The 27,500-nt window shown below is 46.4% G+C and overlaps 1 protein-coding gene across 1 annotated transcript in view; it reads left to right on the top strand.

Moving 5' to 3' along the window:
• The window catches only part of map3k22 (mitogen-activated protein kinase kinase kinase 22), a 55,222-nt gene that overhangs the window by 15,771 nt on the left and 11,951 nt on the right, over nucleotides 1-27,500 (top strand). The window contains exons 4-11 of the mRNA XM_076290592.1: nucleotides 8,046-8,164; nucleotides 10,124-10,161; nucleotides 16,746-16,845; nucleotides 16,972-17,076; nucleotides 17,452-17,566; nucleotides 23,563-23,696; nucleotides 24,025-24,086; nucleotides 25,717-25,778. Of these exons, the coding sequence (XP_076146707.1) occupies nucleotides 8,046-8,164; nucleotides 10,124-10,161; nucleotides 16,746-16,845; nucleotides 16,972-17,076; nucleotides 17,452-17,566; nucleotides 23,563-23,696; nucleotides 24,025-24,086; nucleotides 25,717-25,778 (735 nt within the window). The remainder of the gene's footprint in view (nucleotides 1-8,045; nucleotides 8,165-10,123; nucleotides 10,162-16,745; nucleotides 16,846-16,971; nucleotides 17,077-17,451; nucleotides 17,567-23,562; nucleotides 23,697-24,024; nucleotides 24,087-25,716; nucleotides 25,779-27,500) is intronic.

Below are 27,500 nucleotides of genomic sequence, written 5' to 3'. Positions count from 1 at the left end.
GCTGGGTTTGACTTCAGTTTGATTTCTGCTTGTCTGATCTATGTGTCCATCTCGAGCTGAAGTGGAAAAGTTTGTTCCGCCACACAACCGGTTTGCCTGCCCTCTAATACTCAGGTTGACTACATTTCACACTTACAACCTGGTGGTGATAAACATCTCTGTAAGGTGAGATGGTTGCCAAGAATGATGAAGCAACAACTTTTTTCTTTTGTCCGACTTATCTTTCTTTCTTTTTTACTTCTCTCTTTGTATCTCTCTCTCCTTCTCTTAAGCTTTCCATGACATCATGCAGGCTAAAATAAACAAAGTGTCATGGCAGTGTATGTGTGTGTGTGTCTATGGTGGGGGGGGGGGTGCAGGGAACATAAACATTGACAGATTAACGTGATTTTGTGAAGTTAAAATGCAACAGCTGCAGTGATGTAAAGGCAGGCAAGCTTTGAGCACTGAAAGTGTTTTTCATTATAATGATCTTAATAGCCTGAAATGATTCAAACTCTGTCATACTCTACAGTATTTACAAATTCTTCAGGCTTCAGATATCTTTTCATACCCTTTCTCTCTCTGTCCTAGTCTTTCTCTTTCTCTCTCTCACTCTCCCCCATTACTTTTGTTGTGTGTGTGTTGATGTGTTGAGGGGGCAGTTAAGACTTCAGTCAGTCTCCTTCTGCATCTCAGACAGAGACGTGCACTGTAGCATCCCCACGTTTCCTTCATTGTTACGGCTTCACAGAGCTGTCACGGAGCGTGTGTCAAAAACAACAAACAAACCAACAAAGAAAGAAAAATAGACAGCAACAAATAGACAAAATACACACAGACAGACACACACACACACACACACACACACACACACACACACACACACACACACACACACAAACACACACCCACAAACACACACACACACAGGTGCACATACACACCTATACTGTACATGGACACACACACACACACACACATACACACAGCGCACCATCTGCATGTTCAAACAGCTGGACTTAGACCTCAGGCGACGGAAGTGTCCTCTTGTAAAGGCCTCAGCCTTATCGTACAGTGACCAGCATCACAGTCACCATACAGTTCACAAGTTGGTGTGAACTACCTAGTCATGGTGCTGGTGCTACCCCACTTCCTCATATCTCCCATTGTTTACATTTGAGAAAAAATGGCCTTAAAGGAACCATATGTAAGATTGTGGCCAAAACTGGTACTGCAATCACTTTCAAATTACTGTAGAGTGGTGTATCCCCTCCCCCTCCCTCCTGACTCGAGGTTGCCAACCCGGATGCCGAAACACTACTGACTTTGTTATTAGTAGATAGGTAGAGGGTGGAGCATCAGGCCAAAACACAACATGACATGACAAAACACAACATCAACATCAGTTGAGGGCTGCAACTTCACTTTTTAAATGACAATATCCTGGCCGGACTACTGTTGTCAGTGATATAAGTATTTAAAATGAACATGATTTCTTAATGTCTAGTGACATATCAGGGCCACTTTATGATTAATTGAAATACATTTCTTACATACGGTTCCTTTAAGGTCTTACATAGTAGGGTTGTGCCGATGGACGATATCATCGTCCATCGTGATGGTTGACAGGCATCACGATGGAAAGCAACCATCGTGATGCCACGCCCCCACATGCCAGTCACTAATTCTTGCTGTAACAGGCTAAAACATAAAAAAAACTTTCCCTGAAAATGAAATTGAGCCTACTTTAAAGGCTGTCAGCCAAACAGTTATCACGTATTAGTCTACCGTCTTGTAAAATAAAAGACTTACCCTCTTATTCAAATAATTCCTGACTGTGACGGGAATGTGTAGCCTAATTGTCCTTTAGTAGCCTACATGTCTCGCAGGCCTATAGCCTACATTGGACGTAATATGTAGCCTAATGTTTTAGCAGAAAATATAGATTTATTATTGTTAGGCTACGACTAGGACATTTTAGCGCTCAAATATTTTTGCGAGGCTACAGCGAGCGCCAAATGCGTCCTTCTTCTCTGTGTTAAAATAAACCATTTCTTTCGTTAATTATAGGATCAGAAGGTAGCCTATCCGTCTTTCACTGTAAGGCTTGTATTTCATGCATTTAGCAAAAGTCCCAGACAGCAGCGGAGTGGTAATCGGGATTCGTTATTTGTAAAAGTGTTTTTACTTCGCCCTCCTATAGCCTGGACTGCGCGATTGCAGCCCTTTACTTTCACTTCCCGCCGCCCTTATAGTCAGCATAGACGGTAGCCTGATAACGTGGGATGCTGCATAGTACTAATATTTTAAATGAGTGACCACGATAGTAATCTTAAGTAGCTTTTTTGCTGGGTCCAGCGAAGTCTGTCAATGTGTAATATTCCGCTGGTTGGTGCACACGCAAGTGTTCAGATTGATTGTCTATCCGTCTTTCACAACAATTTTCTTGGATTAGATCTTCCACACAACTTCGGTAGCCTGGTCAGTATGTCTCTCTTAGCTGTCCACTTTCATCAGGCCGTATAGCCTATATAATAGCATTTTTTTTTATTTTTATGTAGAACATTATAAATGTATTTCTGTACAGACATACCTATAGGCTGTTTACTACACGAAACCCCCCCCCGCCCCCGACGATATCATCGTCCATCACGATGTTTTACTGTACACATCGTCAAATGCCAATTTAGGCGACATCGCCCAACCCTATTACATAGTGTCCAAACCGATGCGAGCGAACATTAGCGATAAAATCCGTTAAAATACATTGTTTTCAATTGGAGTGTCCTGACTGCAAGCGACGTGAGCAGCGCAATGCAAGGTTGTCCTTAAAGTGGGCCAAAAAAATAGCACTTAAAAATTGCACTGCAAAGATGTTATCTGTCATTTGCACTAAACCTGATTCTCATCTGGAGAATACTTTCCGTAGGTGTGTTGGTTGATTGCACCTGGCAGTGATATCAATCCCCATATGACAGCCCGTTTATTTTCTTTTCCTCTCCTGTTATTCTGGCACGAGGGCTGTTGACAGTGAGGCAATAGTCAGAGGGTGTGTGGAAAGAAGGGTTGAATGAGACAAGGACTCTGACACTTTGTGATGGTCAACCCACTTGTCTTCTTCTCCTTTCTCTCCTCCTCATCCTTCTCTCCTCTTGTTCTTGTTTCTCTTCACCAGCTCAGGGAATCCTAAGTATGTGAAGGTGCAAGCCACTCATCTGCACCTCTAAATGGGGGAAATCCCATATACGTTCCTAGTCCCGACAAGTGTGTGTTTGTATGTGTGTGTGTCTGTCTGTGTGTGTGTGTGTGTGTGTGTGTGTGTGTGTGTTTTTTTATGGTACTCTTCAAACTGTCTGAAGTGAACTGCGTACTGTATGAAGGATGTAAGAGTGTAAAACCACAGAAAGGTGTGTGTGTGTGTGTGTGTGTGTGTGTGTGTGTGTGTGTGCACGTGTGTGTTTGGCAAATGGTGGCAGTCAAACTATACTATATGACGTGTTTATAGTGGAAGACCACAGAAAGAGGTGACTGTGTATGAGTGAGTGGCGTATCCTGCAAAGCTACTGATCCCAGCAGGAAGTGTGTCAGCAGTCTGATTTTCTTCCTCCCTAGACCAAGTTTTTTTTCCACACCCAGTCTGGCTAAATCATGGCAACGTGCCAGTTAATGTGCACTTCCCTAATGTGAATCCAATCCCTACTCTACCACCCTTACTCCATTGAAATACGCACAGGTTCCACTTTACAGAAGACTCACAGTGGACAGCCCCTTGAAATATCTCAAGAAACGGCCCCATAGGTAAATAGGCTCGGTGAGGTGGGGTGGAAAGTCTCCCCCTCCAAAACAAAAACAACAACCCCTCCACCTTCCCGTTGCCTCCTGCTTGGAGCAGACAAATCCAAGCTTGTCTGGGCCTGTCATGAACCCTGGCTGAACTCTGGTTGGAGGCAGAGCAACGGTCGGTGAAACAGCTGGCTGTGGACCGTCCCTGCGGTGGGAAAGTGATCAAAGGTGTGGCAGACCCCATCTGCTGACCCCCCTCCTGTCCCCCCCCGTCCCCCCACTGCCCTCAACTACTGGTGGGGTCCTGCCCAGTTTTTTCCTCCCCATTTAATTTCCACCCGCCCCGGCCCGCACCATTCCGAGACCCTATCGCTCCCCAGACAGGCTAATCCCATCTAATTCCGGAAAATTCCGCACAGGCTGGTGAGACCCGGTGCGTTTGTGCAGGTGGACGTTTCTCTGTGTGTCCTCCAGCGTGTCCCTCTGATAGCGACAGCAGCCGTAGGTAGCCGTGGTGACGGAAGAGCAATGACCTGCATTTACGCTCCGGAATTAGCCGACTGCTGTTAATTGGCTCGATTAGAGGCTCTTGAAATGGTAATTCCTCATTTGCATGATTGCGTCCGCTCGGTGGCAGGTAGCCGGGTGAGATGGCAGGGCTCTTGAAGAGAAGGAAAAAAAGCAGAGGAAAACTGCTGACAGATAAACACCGCACACAGACACACTCACACACTCTCTCTCACTCTCTCTCTCTCTCACACACACACACACACACACACACACACACACCCACACACACACATACACATGCAGGAATGCACACAGAAGAGCTCACACAAACTCAGACACATTACACAAATCTACACACATGCTTCCAAATTCAGGTGATGTAAGTGGTTTACATACTAATGTGCATATTAAGCAAGCAAATTAAAAATGAAAAAAATGATGCGGTGTCTTCTTCCAGAGAGACAGCAAAGACTGTGTGAGGTGCTTTCACATCCCAGTTAGACACATACATAATAAAACTATCATGCAAGTCACGGATTATAAGTGTACAACACTGCCCTCCAAAAGCACAAATGTATCTTCAAAGAGCGTATGTCTTTTCGACCTGCATGTTCAATTCCTTCACTTCAGAACGAGAAGTAAACAGAGGCAGTGCTTTTATCTAAACCTCAAAATAGTTTATTAATCACAACACCATGTGGGGAGACAAAAGGAAGCGTTAATAGTGTGTAGTGTGCGTATTAAGTTTGACGCAAAACCATTTTGCTCGGCAAAATTCTTTGTTGCCTCAGAGTGCTGTGGTTTCTCAGCTATTCCCTTTGATGTCCACTGTGGTGAGCGTCTTGTCACCATTGATGTGTCTCTATCTCTTGTTCCGTGGTCTTGTTCCTGAAACACATCATATTCAAACTGTTTGAGCTGTACTCTTTAACACACACACACACACACACACACACACACACACACACACACACACACACACAGACACACACAGTTTTCTTATGGCTCAGTACTAGCTGATATCAAGGCTACCAATGAGGGAGAAAGAACCATAGGGCTTACCATTGTTTGACAGTTTCAATTTTTTCAATTTAATTGTGCTTATAGAGCGCCAAAACATTACATCTGCCTAGGGTCAAATACAGGACAGTAAGGTCTGTATACATGACAAATGCATGATAGGCAGGTGTAAAGAATAGGACATGGTGTTTAAAGCCACCTGAGGTGAAAGTTACAAGAGGTGGGATGATTACATATCTGGTATGATAATGCATTAATCCTAATTTAGTGTCAGAAAGTTCAAATAGTCCAGCGTTGGAATTGTCCAGGGGAAAAGGAGTTGTCAAAGGGCATGTGGTGGGTCGGCAGTACGGGCCAGGAATCCGGGCAGAGTTGTCATAGGCAGGTGATGGGTCGCTAGGCTGTACGGGCCAGGAATCCAGGTAGGGGGACAGTAATAGGCGATGATAGGGCAGTCATATGGGTGGGACTTCAGGTGAGATGGGTGAGAAGAGGGCCAAGCACACTGATGGCTGATGACTGGTGATGATATACCTCACAAGTGAGGTACAGTAGGGGGAAGAAAGAGAGATGTAGAGTGGGTTAGTATTACTAAAAATCAAAATGGTTAATGTCAATAAGTAATCAGTGGTACTGGGGGGGGGGGGTTGTACGAGTTTGAGATCTGCTATTTAACACATACACACACTTAGGCATACCCACACGTGCATGCTCACTCTTGATATAGTGAATTTTTCCATCAGTGGTGTTAATGTGCAGCGTTGGCTCCAGGAACAGATGTATTACACTTTTCAATGACAGAGAGAGAGAGAGAGGGAGAGAGAGATCCTTTAGCGGCCAGCATCAGTGCTAACATGGCTAACCTCCCCCAGCCATTGGAAGCCTCTTCTCCCCAGGCACGTGTTCCGCCCTCTGCTCACGCTCCGTGGCATGGACCAGAGGCCGGGTGACATCACCCCAGGCTCAAGGAAATAGGAGCCAGCCATTGATCTTATGGAAATATGGCAACGGTTCTGACTTAGCACACATTCTTTCTCTCTCTCTCTCTCTCTCTCTCTCTCTCTCTCTCTCTCTCTCTCTCTCTCTCTTGTTTCTTTTTTTTGGCGTGGTGGAAACTCTTCTGATAACATCTGGAGAGGAAGTGCCTGTACAGAATGCAGGTTGGAGTCCAGATAGCAGCATGCCATGGAGCAGATCTGCTCCTCTCCCAGCTGGCAGGGCTGCAGCAAGAATACGTGGGCATTATTAATCCAAACTATACATACATGTATATAAAGTCTTTACGCCTATATGTCCAGCACCTAGCTTACATTGACCAGATCCCATGTGCAACCTCCCTTGCCCCATAGTCTTAATTTAAAAGGTACACGTACCACTTGGCATTGGAGTCCATGCCCAGTGCTGCTGAGCCTGTTGAATCTTTCAATCTTTGTAGTCTAACCCCCTGAAAAATCTCAGCCTTCACAGCTGAAATCTGAGAAGAATCTTCTGTTCTACCTGGCGTGTTCTAGAACCCATGTTGAGCGCCCGGCTCCTTAAATCCCTCATTCCCCCCCAAGTACTTCAACTCTCCACTGCCCCCCCGGGGTCTGGATCTATTCCAGAGCCCTTCTTCCAGTCCTTGGGAGGGGTCCACTGTGCTGCTGGAGGAGCTTGGCAGTAGGAGGCTTTCCCCAGCCAGCGCCCAGAGCAACCAGAATCACTCACACGTCTCTAATAAGATGATTAATCAGCTGCCTAATTAATTACAGATATGGCCAGGGCACGGACCCCGGTGGAGGCTGGTGCGTTTCATTAAGCCCCAGCTGTATTAATAATTCTGCTCGCGAGAGGCCGCATCTGGCTTTGGTGTCGGCAACAGTCGGCCAACCACCCCCATTGCTATTGTCGTGTGTGTGTGCGTGTGTGTGTGTGTGTGTGTGTGTGTGTGTGTGTACAGAGAGGCTTTCAGTCTGGGCTCTAATGCTCTCTTGCGGAGTCATTGATCTCGGGCTCCTGCTTCCTGGTGGAGGCGTCTCTGCCTTCTCTCTCTTTGTAATGAGGATCCCACGGGACGGCTCTCTCTCCCCACTCGCCCGCTCTCCTCTCTCCCGCAAGGCTACGGCTAGCTCCACTCCGCTCCGCACGGCCGTGGGCGTCATGGTTACGGCCCTGTAGTGGAATCACATCAGCCACCCTGCAATCTGTTTGCTTATGCCATGTTGTGTGTGTGTGTGTGTGTGTACGTGTGTGTGTGTGTGTTTGTGTGTGTGTGTGTGTGTGTGTGTATGGGAGATTTTTGACGTAGATGTGGCAGCAAAGGCTAATGTTTTTAAGCTGGCGAGGGCAATGTTAGTGTTCAGTGTATACAGCAAGCTCTCCCTTCCTTTTCGTTGTCTCTGTGTAGCCGGATCCAATGACACCAGTAAGCTCTTGATTGATTTGATCTCCCTGAGTCATCCTCTGTTGCCTCTCTAAACACGCACCAAACAAAGAGATGCAGATGAACACAGTGCAGACAAATACAAAGGTACTATCAGCCAGCTGTTACTGATATGGCAGCAACTAGCCACTAATACTAACATACGTGCAGGAGATGAATGTGCCTCTCACATGATCTCAAGAGAGATCTGCACAGTCGAGCGGCTCTCTCAGGCTGTGTATCGCCTACTGAGTTATGTGACGTGGCATGACATGGCGTGACGCGATGGAGCGTTTGTCCTACGTGGTGCTGACGTGGGTTCTGTGTGTTTGTGTCTCTCTTTGTGCAGAGGATGAGGACGCGCTCCACTCCATCATGAAGGACCTGGCGGCGCTCAGCTCGCGCAGTTACCCTAACAGCAACGTGGGCCACAAGCCCAAGAGCCGCCCAAGCCCCAGCCACAGACAGGTGAGAGGATCCCATGATCTTATCGTATCTTATCTTATCTTATCTCGAGGCATGCATTGTGCACATGTGGGCACTCACGTATACACACACACACACACACACACGCACACACACAACCACATACACACACACACACACACACACACACACACACACACACACACACACACACATGCATGCATACGCAGTGTTTCCCATAGAATTGAATTCCATTTGTGGTGGTTGGTTTGCAGAATTAACTTGAATGCAACAGCTTTAAACAAATTAGCATAGCGTGGTTATGATGCTAACCAGATTTAAGTACAATTTAGTACAACCTGGAAAATCATTGTGTGGTGGTCAATGTTGATATTGTGGTGGGCCGCCACAAATAAGTCAATGTATGGGAAACACGGCATACAGACATACTGACACACATGTGTGCATAGACACATACACATACACACACATACATACGCACAGAGACTTGCACACACACGACTTGATATTGGCTGTCTGTGTAGACATACACAGACCAAATAATCCACACATTCACACGCCAGCATGCTCACTCACACACCATGTACACACACGTTGTCTTTGCTCCAGGTTATTTTTCATTTTGCAGTAACGAGGGAATTCCTTTGTCGTGCCAAACAACAAGTGATGATTAACGTGCACATTCCCTGAACTAATTTATCTGCATGCACTCTGGGATGTTCACCCTCAGTCAGTTCTCCTCTGTCTTATCCAATCAACCAGTACATCATTATTATGTCACGCACATAACATAAATATATCATTTCATATCATATGATACAGGCAAACCTCACAGAGTGATAGATTTTACGGCTTAGACTGAGGGCCTTTGTCTGTGGCCAACCTGTGAGAATCCGGTCAGCCGGGCTCTGAGCTGGACTGTTGTAAGATGCTGTCAGGAACAGGAAACAGCTGAGAGAGGCCACACCGCACTGAGCCCAAATCCGTCCTGAGTGACCAGCTAAAGTGTGTGTGTGTGTGTTCATGGTCCTTGTCATCACCTCTGTTCACATCGCATTACTGTCACTCTGCACTAGACAGAAGGCAGAGTACAAGTACAAATGACTGCACACACACACACACACACACACACACACACACACACACAGCCACTTTCGTATCTTCACACACTCACTGTTACTCACAGAGTCAATACACAATACCGTAAGCGTCGTCACATCCTCTGCACAAACTAGTCCCTGTGAGAGACATACTGTATTACTCCACCGACGGCATTCCACCATTGTACATTTCAAAATGAGGTACATCTTCACATCGTTTTGACGACTTCTTCCTCATTCTCTCTCTGGAGCCCAAACATTGCCTCATCTTGGCAGAGGCCCGATTGGGCAACTCTCGCCTCGGGGTAAATTTTAGTTACATAAACACGCCTAGGGAGCGCGTTTCCGTCCTGCGCTCTGGCAGGCCACTGCTTGAGTAGGGGATAAATGTACCAAATCGCTTCTAATGACGCACCACCTGAATCAGTGTCATGTTTCTCCTGTTCCTTGAGTTCTCTTGTCGTGACACATTCGGATAGTATAGTATAGTATTAGTATAGTATAGTTTTGTGTAGTACAGTGTAGTGTAATGGAGCAAAGTGTAGCATAGCAGAGTGTATTATGGTATGAAGTAGAGCAGAGTAGAGTGCCTTTTAGCGTTTTAGTATCTATCCTTGAATCTCCTTGGATTCCTAAAGGTACGTAGTTAGTTTCAGTTCAACTAAAATCCCTGCCTGCATTTCCTGGCAGTATAACTGATCACAGCCAGTAATAGCACCATCTCCAGTCTCAACAGCATTGTCTTCCAACCAAAGATTAATGAACACACATCAGCCAAACTAAAGTTCTTCTTTCCATTTGTCATTACTTTCTTCTTTAGAGAGTTTAAAAAACACAATGCTTTTCATTTATTGTTGTTTTTCTTTCAATCTTTTGACAGGATCTCCGGGTGAAGTTGGAGCATGAGAGAGAGAAACGGTAAGATGGGAAATGGTCCTCTTCTGTCTTCCTGCGGGCACTGAAATGCCCTGTGTGTTGCTGCGTGAGGAGCGGAGGTTGTGTTTGGCTATGTGGGAGGATTTCACCAGGCGGAAAACAAGGGATGGGGGGAACCCGAGTCGAGCCGCCCCGAATGTATCGGAAAATTCCTGCTCTGGCTTTTAAGATGTGCCACGATTCTGTGGCACACGAAGACTGAGAAAGGAAGAGAGAAAGAGAGAGAAAAAAGAGAGGGAGAGAGAGAATGTCAAGTCCTTGAGCTCATTGACACGCCCTGTATTGACACACAGTGCCTAACATTTCTTCCATGTTTCTGGGGCTAGATCCAGCTGAAGGCAGTGGCTAGGAGGCAGCAGCTGTGATGGTAGCACCGAGTATGTGCGTATGCGTGTGTCTGTCTGTGTGTGTGTGTGTGTGTGTGTGTGTGTGTGTATGTGTGTGAGAGAGAGAGAGAGAAAAAAAGAGAAAGAGAGAGAGAAAGCAAGAGAGAGAGAGAGAAAGAAAGAGAGAGAGAGAGAGCGAGATTGAGCAAGCTTTTGAAAGCATTCTGTTGTCGTCTCTCCAGAGACTGGGGCTTCCACAACTTTCAGACAGTCCTCAGAGCACCACTGGAGTATGTAGTAGATGTGCTTCTTTAGCCTGACCAATTAGTTGGAGAGGTTATTTTTACCTTGAATTTTTTTGTATAAACAGCTGCAGGGAGAATTCAATGTCATAGTATCCCAAGAGAACAGGCATAGCTAGCAAGTGCTAGGTTGTGTGTGTGTGTGTGTGTGTGTGTGTGTGTGTGTGTGTGTGTGTGTGTGTGTGTGTGTGTGTGTGTGTCTGTGTAGTGACAGTTCAGAAGCCTTCCACTTGGAGTGTGTTCACACCACAAAGAGGACATGCTGGGATAAGTCACACTTTGGTCTGAGCGGCCCTGGAGGAATCACGAGAGCGAGTGAGAGAAAGTGAGAGAGGGGTGGAGAGAAAGGGGGAAGAAGAGAGATAGCGGAAGGAGGAGAGAGACACGGCATGAGAGTGGAAGGCAAGATGAGATGGGATGAGAGAGGGAGGGAGAGAGGGAGAAGGAGAAGGTGTGAGCGAGACTAATGAAAGAAAAGAAAGAGAACAGACAGGGAAAGATGAACAGAGAGAGAGAGAGAAAGAGAGAGAGAGATGGAGTGAGAAAAGCCCCAGGCCTGTAAGGGGGAAAGGGAAGCCTCATCATCAGCAGTAGCTGTCTGCCCACTTTATATCAGCACTGACAGACAGTACAGCCCCCCCCTCTCTCACACACACACACACACACACACACCCCTGTACAAATGCACTATCTCTTTCTGTCTTTCTCTTTCACACTCTCCACACACTACACACACCTCCATACTCATACAGAAAACCCACACACACACACACACACACTTATACATGCTCACACTCACACACACCTTCAACCCTCCATTTCCTCTCCATTCAGCTTCATACTAGAGATGCACCGATTGATCGGCTGGTGACCGGAATTGGCCGATTTTCACGTGATCGGCCATGACCGGTGACCGGCCGGTCAGTCTGAGACATGCCGATTTTATGCCGGTCAAATGCACTCGCGCGCCGCAATTGTAACAACACCCAGCTGAGTTTGCAAAGTTTGAAGAAGCTAGCCACCCGGCCAACACTCAGGGCTGGATGTAGCCCTACAAAGAAAGCGCTAATAGGCTACTGAGTTTTTCTATGCAGCAAACGCTGTGCTTTGCCATATTGCGTGGAATTTACTAAGCTGTCACTTCATTAGACTACGTAAACATCGCTCATCACCGCCCATCCCTGCCGCTAATTGTGTGCCCACAGCTGAACCACAAGCGCAGCTGAGTGGAGATAACTGATTGCGACATTAAAAAGAACAAAGTTTAGCGATCATAGGCTACATGATAATAAGATATCAACAAGCAGCGACATACAGTAGCCCTAGTAGTTCTACTAAAAAATACTCTAACTATTTACTGCACATAGACTAGGGCTATGACTTAATACCCTAGTCTAGCAGATTGAGAAGTGGATGTCATGAAAGTAAACAAACGATAGCCTATTAGAAAGGCAAACAAAAGTTAAAGTTGCTTTTGACATAGTAGCCTACAATGATGAAAACTGATGCTCTGAATACTGAATCAGCTGTCTCTGAAAGTTTCTATAGTCTAATTGATGCATTTAACCAGAATATGGATTTAAGTTTTTCACCGCAAAACAGACGTGCGCTGTTTTCATGTGGAGCACCTAATCGCTATTAGCACTTCTCCTCACCTGTGTTTGCGTGATAGCCTACTTCCACTTTTCCCTCACCCTCCCATAAATGCATCAATGCATATGAATATGTTCCATGGTAGCATGTTCAAATGTAAAATTGAAAATTGTTTTTGTATTTTTAGTTGGATATTTGATGTGAGAAGAAGAAAATGGGTGTTCCATAACAGTGCATTTATTATTAGTAGTGTGTGAAATGAAAGTCACACACTGGGAAGCATTGTAGTTTGATACTGCAGCTGAAGTTAGACTTGAAGAAGAATCTGTCTGCTCACCGGTTCCATTTTTTTAACAGCCATTTCATTATTGATAAGTTGACTACATTTCTATATTAACATGTTCTATTAAAGAAAAGATAGAAATAACTATTTGTGTGTGCTGTAAAACAGTTAGAAGAAATGAAATCGGAATCGGCAGGTCAAACTCTATGAAAAATCGGAAATCGGAATCGGCATAAAAAACTGCAATCGGTGCATCTCTACTTCATACCTTCAATTGGGCACTGAGGAAGAGGCAGGATGTTTTATTGTGTGTGTGTGTGTGTGTGTGTGTGTGTGTGTGGAGGGGAGGGGGCTGTCTGTTCTACCTTGTCGTATGTTGCCGCTGTTCTAAATCTCCTGTGAAGTCTTCTCTTGCGCCATGGCTGCTGTGACAGATAGTGAGTGGACTGGATGATGGGGAAGATGATGATTTGCATATTGATAATGGGTTGGTCAGTGGGTTCAAAGCCACCACATACTTTTCTTTTTTCACCGGTCTGACTCCTACACACACACACACACACACACACACACACACACACACACACACACACACACACACACACATACACACACACACACACACACACACACACACACACATACACACACACACACACACACATACACACACACACACACACACACCACACACACACATGCTCACATACACTTTGATCGTTCCCTGTCCCAGCTTCCCTGTCATAGCCAGATGGTAAGGCATAAACAATACTTGTCCAAGCACAACCATTAATATGCATGAAGGGAGTCCGTACATAAATACACAGCTCCCAAGGGTAAAGCCAGAAAACTTAAATCACCTTTTTATGCGTCTAGATGATATGGCTACATGCATTTAATACCATTAAGTCACTGATAGATGAGTCTGAAAGATATTTATAGTACATTAATTGGAGATGGGAGAGTAAAAATGATGATGCCTTGCCTTTAATAATGTTAAAGTGCCCCCATCATGGTAATCAGAAGTCTGCAAAAGAGGGCGCATAGAGAATGAGTGGAAGTATAGATTTAATTGCTGTGTGATGGAATATGATGACTGTGAGGATGAGTGTGATCAGTGTGAGTGTGTGTGTGTGTCTGTGAGTGTGAGTGTAAGTGTGTGTGTGTGTGTGTGTGTGTGTGTGTGTGTGTGTGTGTGTGTGTGTCTGTGAGTGTGTGTGTGTGTGTGAGTGTGTGTGTGTGTGTGTGTTTCATATGGTCAGTCCACTCTGAGAGTAGTGTGGAGGCACATGCAGTGAGGAAGAGTTGGAGGAAGGGGCAGCGAGGGGCAGTAAGTGCCCTAATTGGAGACTCTCTAAACCACTCACTGTTGGCAGGACTTGAGTTCTTGGAACAGGAAAAGGGATGTGTGTGTGTGTGGGTGGGTGTGTGTGGGACGGGGGGGGTAGAATTTGTGTTCTCTGCCAAGCACTAAAAGGCAGTGTGCACACTGTGTGTGTGTTTGTCATCTACAAACAATCAATGTGGGATTTTTGGAAGATAGCAAGATGATGAGTTTGTTTGTGTGTGTGTGTGTGTGTGTGTGTGTGTGTGTGTGTGTGTGTGTGTGTGTGTTCGCACTCGCTCGCCTTGTGTTTGTGCATCCTCAGACAGTGAGGGAGAGACAGAGAGGGTCAAAATGAGCCTGTTATCTGTGCGCATCACGGAAGGACCGTCGCGTCACATCACTCCACATCCCCGTCCGCCTCCTCGTCCAGCATCCACCATTCCCCTTCACTATGGCGACAGGCATTTCCGTGGCGATCTGCCCCATCGCCTGTCATAAACAGAAATATGTGTATGTGGGGGGGGGGGGGTTTCTAAGAACCCAGGTCCCCAGACAGGAGCCAGACAGGAGCCAATGACGAGCAATTAATGCAATGACCGTAATCGTTAGTAAACAAGCTGTGGTTGTCACCAGTGGTGCTTTCGGGAGAAAATTGCAGGAATGTGTGCCTAAAAAGCCAGGGAGAGAGAGGGAAAGAGTGGGAGAGAGAAAGAGAGAGGGGGAAAGGGGGGGTAGGGGAAGGACAGGATACAAGAAGAGGGAAAGAAAAAGAAATGGGCAGAAGCAGAGAGAAAGTGAAGGAGAGGAGAGATGGAGATTAATTGGAAAGGAGGATAGAGAGTAGGAGAGGAGAAGAAGAAAAAGAAAGAGAGGGGAAGCGAGAGAGGGAGACAAGAGGGAAAGAGACAGAAAGACAAGACAGGGCAAGTGGAGAGGGGTGTCACGTTGGGACGGGGAAGGAGTAGGAAACGGAAAGCGAACTTCCTGCTGCCGCTGCTGCTGTTGCCACGGCCGCCGCTCCACATTTTCTTTTTCTTTTTTTTCTCTCGTTTTTTTTGGCTTTCCTCTCAGGAAGCCGCTCTCTCGCATTGTGCACACTCAGATGTGGGGCCAAAACTGGTGCTGGAACAGCAGGGAACTCTCAAACACAAACACATACACACACATACACACATGCACATACTCTCACACACACGCAAGATACACACCGACATTCTCTCTATCTCTCAAAACACACACACACATGCACACACACACACACACACACACACACACACACACACACACACACACACACACACACACACACATACACACATACACATGCACACACTCTCACACACAGAGACACAAAATACACACAAACATTCTCTGTGTCTCAAGCACGCACTCACTTACACACAAAAACACTTACACACTGACATTCTCTCTATCTCTCCAGCACCCACTCCCACATGCACACACTCACACACACACTCACACATACATGCACACACTCACACACACACTCTCCCACATACATGCACACACTCGCACACACACACTCCCACATACATGCACACACTCGCACACACACACTCCCACATACATGCACACACTCACAGCTGCATTCTTCTACATGCACACTCTGACATTTCCTCTTCTCACATATGCACATGCATAAACACACATGCATACACTGTATATTCTCACACATTGACATGCACACAGACACGCATTTATATATGTACACACACACACACACACAAGCACGCTAGTACAAACACATGGACGCACAAACATAAACACACACACACACATACACACACACATACACACATACCCAAGCACGCAAGTACAAACACATAGATACATAAACATAAACACACACACACACACACACACATCCTTGCTGATAAAGAAGCTGATAGTGATGTTATTCAATACGTGCTTATGCTTTAATCAAACACATAGAGAAACTACACACTTTCATCTCGCAAGCCCTTTAATCATGGACAGCTCTTCCACACACATACACTTCTACACACACACACAGACACACACACACACACATCAGAGGCATAGGCATAAACTGGCTTCCGGCTGATTAATCATGCTTTCGGCATGTCTGTCACCTGCTGCCCACCTACCGCTCCCATGTTAGTCCCATGTCTAGGGCCGCTCAGATCCACCCAGGCCAGATCCGCCAGGGGCACAGGTTATAACACACACACACACACACACAGAGAGAGAGAGAGATGTTGACCGCTGGTGTGCTTTGGGCGCCTGCCATTGGGCATGTCCTCGCCGGGGCATGGCCACAACAGAGGCCAGGGGTGTTCCCTTGCTGAACTGGACTTAAGTTTTCACCACGTTGCCAGAACATGTTGCCACTTGGCCTTTTGGAGCATCTGTAAGACATATAATTCTGATGAGCCATAAGGCAAATATCTATTTCTTGCGGGCATGTGTGCTGGTTGTGTCTGGAGCGTTGTGTACTTTGACCATGGTCTGGCCCTTGTCTTTATTCTGTTGTTTGTGTAGAGTTTATATTGCCATGGTAAGGTTTAGCCCAGAATCATTGCCTTGTGAAATGTAATGACATTACCCTGGGCACGTGAAATTATTTGACCTTTGAAGTTGTTTCGTGATGAGAATGTGGTACATGTATGTAAGTCACTGGAAGTACTGCAATGTTTTTTCATTCTTAATTTTTGACCTTTGACCCACTATCTGTGTATGCCATTGTCTTTCAGGATCATCATGTTCCAACAGCCCCTCAAGTTTAAGGAGCTGCTCCAGAAAGTAACCGAAGCTTTTGGCCAACAGATGGACATGTATTACACTGACAAAGAGGTAATGATTATTATTGATTATATACAATGTATGATATTACAGTAAGATTAAACCTTTTTTAGAACTGGCTCTTTTATATCATCTGTCTGCTGTGTCTTTGTGTGTGTGTGTTTTCATTTCCCTCAGGTTATGTTACCGCTGAAGAACCAGGAGGACCTGGAGAAAGTGCCGGTGTGTGCCGGCATGAACGGCCCCCTTAGGATATCTTTGAAAACCCCCAAGAACAACCATGTAGGTCCCCCCCTCTATCCTACTCCCCCCCCCTCCCCATTTCACATGCACCACTGAGGATAACAGTAACACTCAACAGCCCACCCCCCACCCCCTAGGCCAGCCCCTGAGCTCCTTCATAATTCAGTGATATGATAACCAGAGCAAAGGCAACCACAGGACACCAGCGGTTTTGAATTTCAGTCAGGGAGAGTCATGCAGGGATATCTTTGTGATGCTTCTTCAAGCTGTGATTGTTTTCACAGCAGTTGTTTCTTGTCAGTTTGGTGTGAAATACTTTTTTTCACTGTGGTATTTTTCTTTCATCTGTACAGTGCTCCTGGAAGTTTTATGATCTGTTACAATGAAAGCAATGTCCCCCTTCTATATTTACAGTTTCTACAGGTGAACAGCAGGGACAAACAGAGCGAGATGAGATCATCCAGGTCACTTGGGGATATCAAGGGCTCTCTCCTCAAAGGCTCGGAGCGAGTGCGCAAACATTCCACAGGTGTGTCTCGCTCTCTTTCTCGCTCACACACACACACACACTCACACACACACACACACACACACACACACAAACACCTACAAACTTAACAAAAACATATCAAATAGTCATTAGCCAACTTATCACTCCCTCCATTCACTCTGTCTATCAAGTGACATCAGCGTCATCAAGTGACATCAGTGTCAGCGACATTGACGTCAGGATTGTTGCTGGTTTACGTGTTTGGTGTGTGTGTGTGTGTGTTTGTGTGTGTGCGTGCATGACAGTGGAAGGGGGGATAGGTTGCAAGCAGTGTTTTACAAGGGCAGGCTCTTTGATGATGCAACTCTAGCTGATGGCGTTGGGATAGGAGGTGCTGAAGAAGATCTATTTCATCTCACTACATGCAAATTAATGCAAATACTCAGTGATGGCGATGCCATTGTCACAACTGACAGATATGTCTGCCACGGGACACACTAAGGACAAGTGATGGCGCCAATGCTTAATGAATCTTTACACAGAGAATTGCCCTTCCTCCAGTCCCATAAACTTGACGAATTCGAGACTCCACAACCTCCCCACAACACACACACACACACACACACACGCACGCACACACACACACACACACACACACACACGCACGCACACACACGCACACTACCCCAAACCACCTGTCATCCATGCACTGCCTCCATCAGCACTTTTTGGAGATGAAACGGCACAAAAGATGTGCCACTTCTCCTTGAGGGTGCCTCAGAGATGTGAGGAGCTGTCAGAAGATTCTGCGTTGTTCCTGGCGATCCGCTCTGTGTGGGAGTGAGAGCTGAAGCCCTCACGCCGTTTGAAGGATGGCTTCTCAAGAGCGGCGCTTTTTTTTTGTTCAGTTTCAGTATGAGTTTCTGAGGCACAGGGGCACGCGCACACACACACACACACACACACACACACACACACACACACACACACACACACACACACACCACAATACAACACACACATAGTTCAGGCATGCACTCACCCACACATACATACACACAAACTGCTGACACAGACAGAGACACACACACACACACACACACACACACACACACACACACACACACACACACACACACACATATGCACACACCCTGAAATACAGAAATACTCACAAACATACAGTCATTCTTCCCCTCTCAATTCTTATCTCTCTCCTCTCTCTTTCACACACACACACAGACAGACTCATACACACGCTTGCAGTGACAGCACCCCTTTGCTGTTTTGGTCAGTCTTTGAAAGGTCATTCTCCTGGTCTCCTGTGTCTGCTGTGTGGATTCACCGCAAGCTTTTTTTGTACTGAGCATACACACAGACACACACACACACACACACACACACACACACACACACACACAGTGTCCGCAGGTGAACCCTGCATTAGCCCTTCTCCTCGAGGCTGCGTTCACTTACAGCTCTGCAGATTGCAGTGGTTCCTGCTAACTGCTAACCTTTAGTGTGCTACTCTGCCATTAGCTGCAGTGGAGGAAGCGTCGGTGTGTCTTGAGGCAGAGGCTAATTTATGGTAATTATGGGCCAGTCAGATAAAGCCTCAGTGCTGCCCAGAGGGTTTTGTCAGGAAAAAGTGTGTGTGTGTGTGTGTGTGGTCTCTGGTGGGTTTCTCTCTTTCCCTCTGTCTCTGTTTTTCTCTCACATACACACACACACACACACACACACACACTTCTTTTTCTTTCTGCTTCCTTTTCTCAGCATTACTCTATCTCTTCACAGCTTTTCTCTTTATTTGTATGGCCTTCAGCCAACCAGTGGTGTGTGTGTGTGTGTGTATGTGTGTGTGTGTGTGTGTGTGTGTGTGTGTGTGTGTCTGGGTAGCCGGTGGGCTGGTGCAGTTGTGGAGTGTTGCAGCGCATGCTTGGATAGAGATGCTGGGGTGCCGATGCAGACCTGATTGTATTATCCACACCGAGTGAGCAGAATCCACACACACACACACACACACACGCACACACACAGAGCAAAAGAGGCAGACAGAGTGAAGGAGTGGAGAGAGGGATGGACAGAGAGTGGAAAGGAAAAGTGACAAGATGACGTGAGACAGAGGTAAAGAAAGGGGGGGAGTGTGACATGAAGAGAAGGAGAAATAAGAAATATTCAGATGGACAGAGTGCTGGGACTGTGGAATGCTTCAGTGGCTGGCTAGGCTGTGTCCATGCATCTGACTGCACCCCCCCCCCCCCCCCCCCATCTCTTCCTCTCTCTCTGTCATTGTTTTTCTTTCATTTTCTCTCTTTCTCTCACACACTCAGGGCCAGATGTACTAACGCTTTTGCGCCCACTTCAGGCGTATTTGTTTTGCAATGTGCGTGTAAAATCATTGCGAGGTACAAACAGGCCACAATGATGTAAAAGCGCAAACTGCCCGCGCGGTATCTGAGAGTGGCAGATTGCGTTTGTCATGTCATGCATATGCATTCATGGGAGGATCCAGGGGAAAGTGGGAGTTTAGCGTAAAAAGATGGGAGGGGAAGAGTAAAAAGCGCCTAATTATTTATTCCGCGGTATGTACAAAGACTGCTCCTGAAAGCGCACATCTATTCTGCGCCTAAATACTTCCGCCTTGTAAAAGCAGGTGTTAATCCAAATTGCAGTTCAATGCGTCAATAAGAGAACCTATCAAAGACAACAGAATCGCTATTTAGAGCACCAGTTTTTGTGGTGAAAGTATTTGTACTACCAAAAGCAACCTCAACTTTCGTTGGCCTTTCCAATGTCTTACTTTCACTTTCACGTCATTCACTTAAACTTTCCTACTTGCTAGATTTGACCAATCTTCCATAGCCTACGTGCACAAGTAGTTTGAGTAGAACTACTGATCTTCATTATCTCCCTGCTTGTTTACATCTTATCATGTATGGTATTATTTTATGATCGCTAAACGTTTGATTCTTTTTAATGTTGTCATCAGTTAACTTCATTCAACTGCGCTTGTATGTAGGCGCTGCCATTCAGTTGTGGACGTTCGTAAATTGCGTTTATGGGCGGAGAAAGGCACAGTTTACACTAAGGATTGAACGATTGATAAATACGACGGAAACTTGGGTCTGACAGCGTTCGCAATCTGCGGTGTGTCCATGACGCTGATAACGCTACATTCGCAAATGTACGTACATTTGGCCCTCACTCTCTAGGTTACTTTCTACTCTCTCTCTCTCTCTCTCTCTCTCTCTCTCGCTCACACACACACTCTCCTTCCCCCTTAAACATCTCCCTCTCATCCACACCTAACCCTTTCTCCAATCTCTCTCTCTTTCTCTCACTGTCATCCTTCATCATCTCTCTCTTACCATCTTCTCTTTTCCTCTCTCTCTCTCTCTCTCACTCTCTCTCTTTTCACACCTGAGAGCAGAGAGAAATCTGTATCCACACCCTATGCATGCTCTGTAGTGTAGTGTTTACTGTGCTGTGTTGTGTTGTACTGTGCGGCACGATGGCATCAGTAGAGGCCAGTGGTTTATGATGGCGCGGACTGAAGGCCGTGATATCTCAGTGCGGAGCGTGACCTAGGGCGGAAGGACACGTCCGAGCCACCGAGGTGAAAGGCAGCCGTCCGAGCGATGGCTTTTAAATGGGATTTGCTCTTACGTCGCTGCCGCCAAACGACAAATGTTTTTGTTCTTCCTCTCTTCACCAAAAAAAAAGAAGAGCGGAGATGATCTTCTGTTTCCTCTCATCTCTGATGACCCTCTCACTGCCCCCTCCCTCTCACTGCCCCCTCCCTCTCACTGCCCCCTCCCTCTCACTGCCCCCGTTACTCTTATCTCCCCTTATCAACTCCTCCCCTCGTTCACCCCGCTGTCTCTTCTCATGTCCTCACACCACTTCTCTGTGCTCTGACGTTCCCTCTCCCCATCCACACCCCCCCCCATCCTCTCCTCCACCGCTTGGCCCAAGTCCCTCCATCTCATTTCATCAAGCCAGTACCTTTCCGGAAATGTTGCCATCTTTGCCGCCATCTTCAGGGGAAAGTCTTATTGCTGAGTGTGTTGTAACATGCTCTGGAAATTCACAATTTCGTCGCCGTTTTAAAAAAAAAAAAAAAAACATAGTCCAGTTTTTCTTTCGAAATTGAAATGAAGTTGTATGGACTGGACTATGTTTTTTTTTTTTTTTTTTTAACCGCGACAAAATTGTGAATTTCCAGAGCTTGTTACAACACACTCATCAATAAGACTCCTACGGACTTTCCCCTGAAGAGGCAGCAAAGATGGCAACATTTCCGGAAAGGTACTGGCTTGATGAAATTCATTCTGGACTCTCTATTCGACCACATAAAGACCTCGGGATACTTCGGTTTGGCTTTAGGGACCCTCTACTCACTACCACGTAAGTGTTATGTTGTTTGGAACTGTAGAAGAGGTATAAAAATAGCGTTTTGTAGCGGCGCAATTGAAATGCCCCGCTCACTTCCAGGCTACGAGTTGTGACTGAAAACGGTACAATCGAACTTTCTCAAAACACATCCGAATGACATGATTTTGATGTCAACTCAACGTATGCACCCCCAATCATCTGTAAATCGATCTAAAGTGCATTTTACTCCGGATAATTCCTTTAAGTTTGTTCTCCTCAACCCGCCCCAAGGGTTGCACCCCACCACCCCCACCCCCACCCCAACTCCCGTGACTCCTCTTCTCCCTACTCCTGCTTCTCTCTATGCTCTCTTTTGCTCTCTATCCTCCTGCTCTCTTCTGCTCTCTATCCTCCTGCTCTCTTCTGCTCTCTATCCTCCTGTTCTCTTCTGCTCTCTATCCTCCTCCTCTCTTCTGCTCTCTATCCTCCTGCTCTCTATCCTCCTGCTCTCTATCCTCCTGTTCTCTTCTGCTCTCTATCCTCCTGCTCTCTATCCTCCTGCTCTCTTCTGCTCTCTATCCTCCTGCTCTCTTCTGCTCTCTATCCTCCTGTTCTCTTCTGCTCTCTATCCTCCTGCTCTCTTCTGCTCTCTATCCTCCTGCTCTCTATCCTCCTGCTCTCTATCCTCCTGTTCTCTTCTGCTCTCTATCCTCCTGTTCTCTTCTGCTCTCTATCCTCCTGCTCTCTTCTGCTCTCTATCCTCCTGCTCTCTATCCTCCTGCTCTCTCCTGCTCTCTATCCTCCTGTTCTCTTCTGCTCTCTATCCTCCTGTTCTCTTCTGCTCTCCATCCTTCTGTGTCTACGGTGCTCTGCACATGTTGCTCAGATCCTCTTTTGTTTATATTCGCTTTGTTTTGTTTGATTCGTTTGTTTGGTCTCCTCAGTCCTCTGCAGGCCCTTACTGTCCTGTCTTCTAGCTCCTGCGTCTACACATCTCTCTCCCTCTCCTCCAGCCTTTCTTCTCTCTGTTCCTTTCTACTTCATTTCGTTGTTGTGCACACATCACTGCTATCCTCCCTCTCTCAGTCCTCTCTCTCTCTCTCCATCTCTCTTCCCCCCCTCTCTCTCTCACTCTGCTCGTCTCTTACTTTGTCACTGTCCTCCCCACGCCTTTCATCCCTCTAACACAAACTCATTTGGACCGTTTGTCTTTCATCTTCCGTGCTGTTTTATCATCTCTCTTAGCCTCCCTGCTTTCCCAGGCTTTCACTCTCCTCCCTCTCTTTGCCTTCTCTTGATCAATCTTTCTCTCTCTTCACTACCTCAACTCACTCTCCTTTCTTTCTCTTGATCTGTTGTTCTATTGCTCTTTTTTCTGTAATGCCAGTGCTTCATTGCTGTGAGCCGGAGATAATATATGCACCCGCAACTGTATAGCACACTGGCTGGAAGATCAACAAATCATACACACACAACATAAATGCAACAACAATACAACACTACTCTATTAGAGATGCGAGTATTAAATGTATCAGGGAATATTAAGACACTAACTCTCACTGTCTCGCTGTCTCTATCTCTTTCTCTCTCTGTGCCTCTCCATCTTTCTATTTCTCTCTGTCTGCCCCCCCCCTCTCTCTCTCTCTGTGCTCCACCAGGATCTCTGCACACGGGCCGCACCTCCCCCCCTCCCGGCAGCGTTCCTGAGGAGCAGCAGCAGATCGCCCGGCAGGGCTCCTACACCAGCATCCACAGCGAGGGCGAGTTCATCCCCGAGATCCACGAGCAGAGCGTGAGGAACACCCCCGCAGCGCTCACACACACACACACACACACACACACACACACACACACACACACACACACCACTAGGTAGCTAGTAATAATAGTAACTGATAGCAACCTGTGGGAACCAAAAAAGTTTTAAGTTCCATGTTTTGTTGTCTAAGCTTATTCTAGTACCTCAATTACTCATATTTAAGGTGTTTTTCCGTGGTTATCATTTCAGTGTTGGTATCGAGTTACTCAGGCATGGTATCATCTCAAAGTCATGATTTTGGTATTGTGACAACATATGACAGGATGGTGTTGACTCACTCCTGATCGCTTCTCGTTTTCAGCTCATCGAGCCATTTGATGACTCGCTGTCCAGCAACCAGTCACTAGATCAAGCCCTGGACAGGTAAGAAGAGGGTTAAGTCTGCATGATCAAATTATATTGCTTATATTTGTGTTGCTGAGAATTGTGTATGCTTGTGTTTCTACTTGTTTGTGATGTGAGCATGTGTGTGTGTGTGTGTGTGTGTGTGTGTGTGTGTGTGTGTGTGTGTGTGTGTGTGTGTGTTTGTTTCAGTATGTTTATGTTTTTTCATATCTGCATGTCTGCATACACACATGTCAGTATATCTGTGTCTGTTTGTGTTTTTTGCTACGTATGTAAGCATCTGCTGGTTGCACTGTATGTCTTTCCAGTGTGTGTTTGTGCAAGTGGGGGTTATCAGCGTTCATTTTAGCCCCGGCTGGCGTTAGTAGTCAACACAACAGCCGTCCCCCACTGTTGGTGCCGGTCAGGAAATGGAAGCAGGTCGCTACAAAGGCAACCAGGAAGGCCCTGCGGTCGCTAGGCAGCAGCACTCTTATCTGGACGCTGGGATTCCAGTGTTATCGGTCACTGCCTGTGTTACTGTTTAGGGGGAGGAGGGTGGGGGTGGTTGAAAGAGGGAGGACGAGCTGGGAGAAAGAAAGAGAGAAGTGACAAGGATTATTAGGAATGAAAGAGAGAGAAGGAAAGGGGAGAAAAGAATGAGAGCGCAACAAGAAAGAACGAGAGAGTGAGAGTGAGAGTGAGAGAGAGAGAGAGAGAAAGAGAGAGAGAAACGGAAACAGCGGTACCTGCGCAGGCCTTATCTGGCCTCTGCTCCAAGAGAACAATGGCAGGAAACGACTGCATGGAAAAATGTTCCCTCTCTCTGAGCGAGCGTGCCCGCTATCCGGGGTCTCGCCCCCCCCTCCACCCGCTCCACAACCCTGCGTCTCTTCCCCCCCCTTCTCACCGATGCCCCCGGTGGCCACACGTGACGTCACTCTCTGCGGGATCACAGGGTCATGGTCAACAATACATCTGCCCCCCACCGTGATCACTCACCCCTATGCTCCACATTAAAATAACACTCAAGAGTTTGCAACAGAGATAATTATAGGCTAATGAGTGAGATGGTGGATAGAGTTGATACTAATTCAACTTGACTTAACATATTTTATAAAAGATTGGTTGCTGTTTCATTCTGGTTAACTTAAAGAAATAGAGTAACTCTGTATGCCAGCATAGTTGTGAATTCAAGACAACTATGACAGTAAACCCTTCACAGATGTTTTTGGTAGGTTTTGGCAATTTCATAGAGGAATTCTGTAAAGGTGATCACGTTTTGTTGACACAATATGCTGAAGTGCATGTTTTAATCATAAGGGTCGAGACCGAAGTAGACTAATTTTATGATAGAATAGCATCCTTTTAGATATCTTCTCTCTTTCTTTTCCTTGTGTTTTGTTTGGCGTGTGTGTGTGTGTGTGTGTGTGTGTGTGTGTGTGTGTGTGTGTGTGTGTGAGGGGTTGGGGCGATGCAATGGAATGTAGGGCAGAAGCCTGCCAGCAGCTTGTAGCCAAGTTATGCCTCTGTAGGTGAGGGAATTAAAGGCGAAAAATAGCCATAGTCATTTGTCTTCTCTCTCTCTCCTTCTCTCTCTCCCCCTATTTCTCTGTTTTTTCATCCCTCTTTCCCCCCTCTCTCTGCCCCTCTTCCTTTATCACTGCAGTCCTCCTTTTTCCCAGAACAACCGGGACAACAATTACCTGAACCTCAACTACGAGTACACAGGTTGGTGCTGTCTGATGGATAAGAAAACACACTTTTCTTATTAACCCCCCTCCTTCTGCACACACAGACACACACACACACACAAACACACACACACTCCCACTCCCACTCTTCCACGACTCAAGCAGCCATTTTAATGACCTCCACCTCGTTATCGTCACAGGCCCTGTCGCTGTGAGGATTTGAAGACCTAACTGTGTGTGACCGGCGGCGATTGCTTTTGTGTAGTTTAGGGAGCGGGAAAAGAAGGTGTGTGTGTGTATGAGTATAAGAGTACGTGTGTGAGTGTGTGTGTGTGTGTGTGTGTGTGTGTGTGTGTGTGTGTGTGTGTGTGTGTGTGTATGTGTGTGTGTGTGTGTGTGAGTGATTGAGTGAGTATGTGTGTGTGTCTGAGGGACGAAGTAAGTGGTTGTGTGTTTGTGTATGTGTGTGTGTGTGTGTGTGTGTGTGGGGGGGGGGGGTTATCATATCAGGCCAGTGCGTGTTGCTGCGAGTTAAAAAGCTACTCTAGGTGCTTTAAATTCTGTAGTCAGCGGGGCAGAGCAGCCAGGAGGAGTTCAGACGGCTGAGACGGCTGTGGCAGGGTGGAGAATGGAGGGATTTGGGGCGCCGTTTCTTTTCTTTTCTCATTATTTTTTAGCCCCAGTCTTCACATAGACAGAGTGAGAGAGAGAGAGAGATAGAGAGAGAGAGAGCGAGGGAGAGAGAGAGAGAGAGGGAGGGAGGGAGGGAGGGAGGGAGAGGGTGGCAGAAAAGGTGTATTAGGTATGAGCTACACCAGGCGCGTAACTGAAGCGTTCCGTTCGCGACGCGTAAAATCCATTTTAGATGAATGGTCTATTTTTTTCGAACGTACGCCCCACTGTCACGTCTGGTGTAGCTACTTCCACTGATTATAATGGAAGCTAATTGCTGCAGCAGACGAAACGCGAACGGAACGCTTCAGTTACGCGCCTGGTGTAGCTCATACCTTAGAGTAGACAAAGTCTTCAGAGAGTGCGAGAGAGAGAGAGAAAGAAAGAGAGAGAGAAAGAGCAAGGAGAGTGATGGAGAAGAGAGAAAGATAGGTGAAAGGAGAGCAGACACTATCTCTCTGTCACTTTCTCTCTCTCCTTTTCTCTTTCGCTCTCCTTCTCCTCGCCCCGTGAAGCTCCCTCTCTCTGTCTCTGTGTGTTGTTGTTCCTCTTGAACGGTGATCAAATACAGCAGGCCTCTCCGGTAATGAAATAATAATCCCTCCAAACAGAGGGATGCCACACACACACACACACACACATATGATTACACTCTCACACCAAACACACATATGCACACATGCACACACACACACACACACACACACACACACACACACACCAAAATATATTCACTTCAACATGAAATCACATAGTCTCACTCAGACACACAGCACAGATTTTCCATTCTGTTGAAGAGTAAGGACACGGCCATAAGCACACACACTTCCCTCTTTTACAAACATAAATCTGCCAAGGGAAGGAAAACAACACTTACTCACCCCCATACAATCATTCCTACTAGGATTACTTTCTTAATTCTGCTTTCTCTTACACACATGGACCAACATGTGAACAGACACACTCCACCACACCACACACACACCACACACACACACACACACACACACACACACACACACACATGCTCCATTGCAGTGATCCACGGCCATTAGGATAACTCCAAAGTGAGCTAAAATGGTTTGTT

Source organism: Alosa pseudoharengus, unplaced genomic scaffold (assembly GCF_046254945.1).
Source record: "Alosa pseudoharengus isolate Yale_2024_CS ecotype anadromous, Long Island Sound unplaced genomic scaffold, YU_APseudo_1.1 YU_APseudo_1.1_scf_18, whole genome shotgun sequence".
Taxonomy (NCBI): Eukaryota; Metazoa; Chordata; class Actinopteri; order Clupeiformes; family Clupeidae; genus Alosa; species Alosa pseudoharengus.
This window is presented reverse-complemented; position numbering and strand designations above follow the sequence as displayed.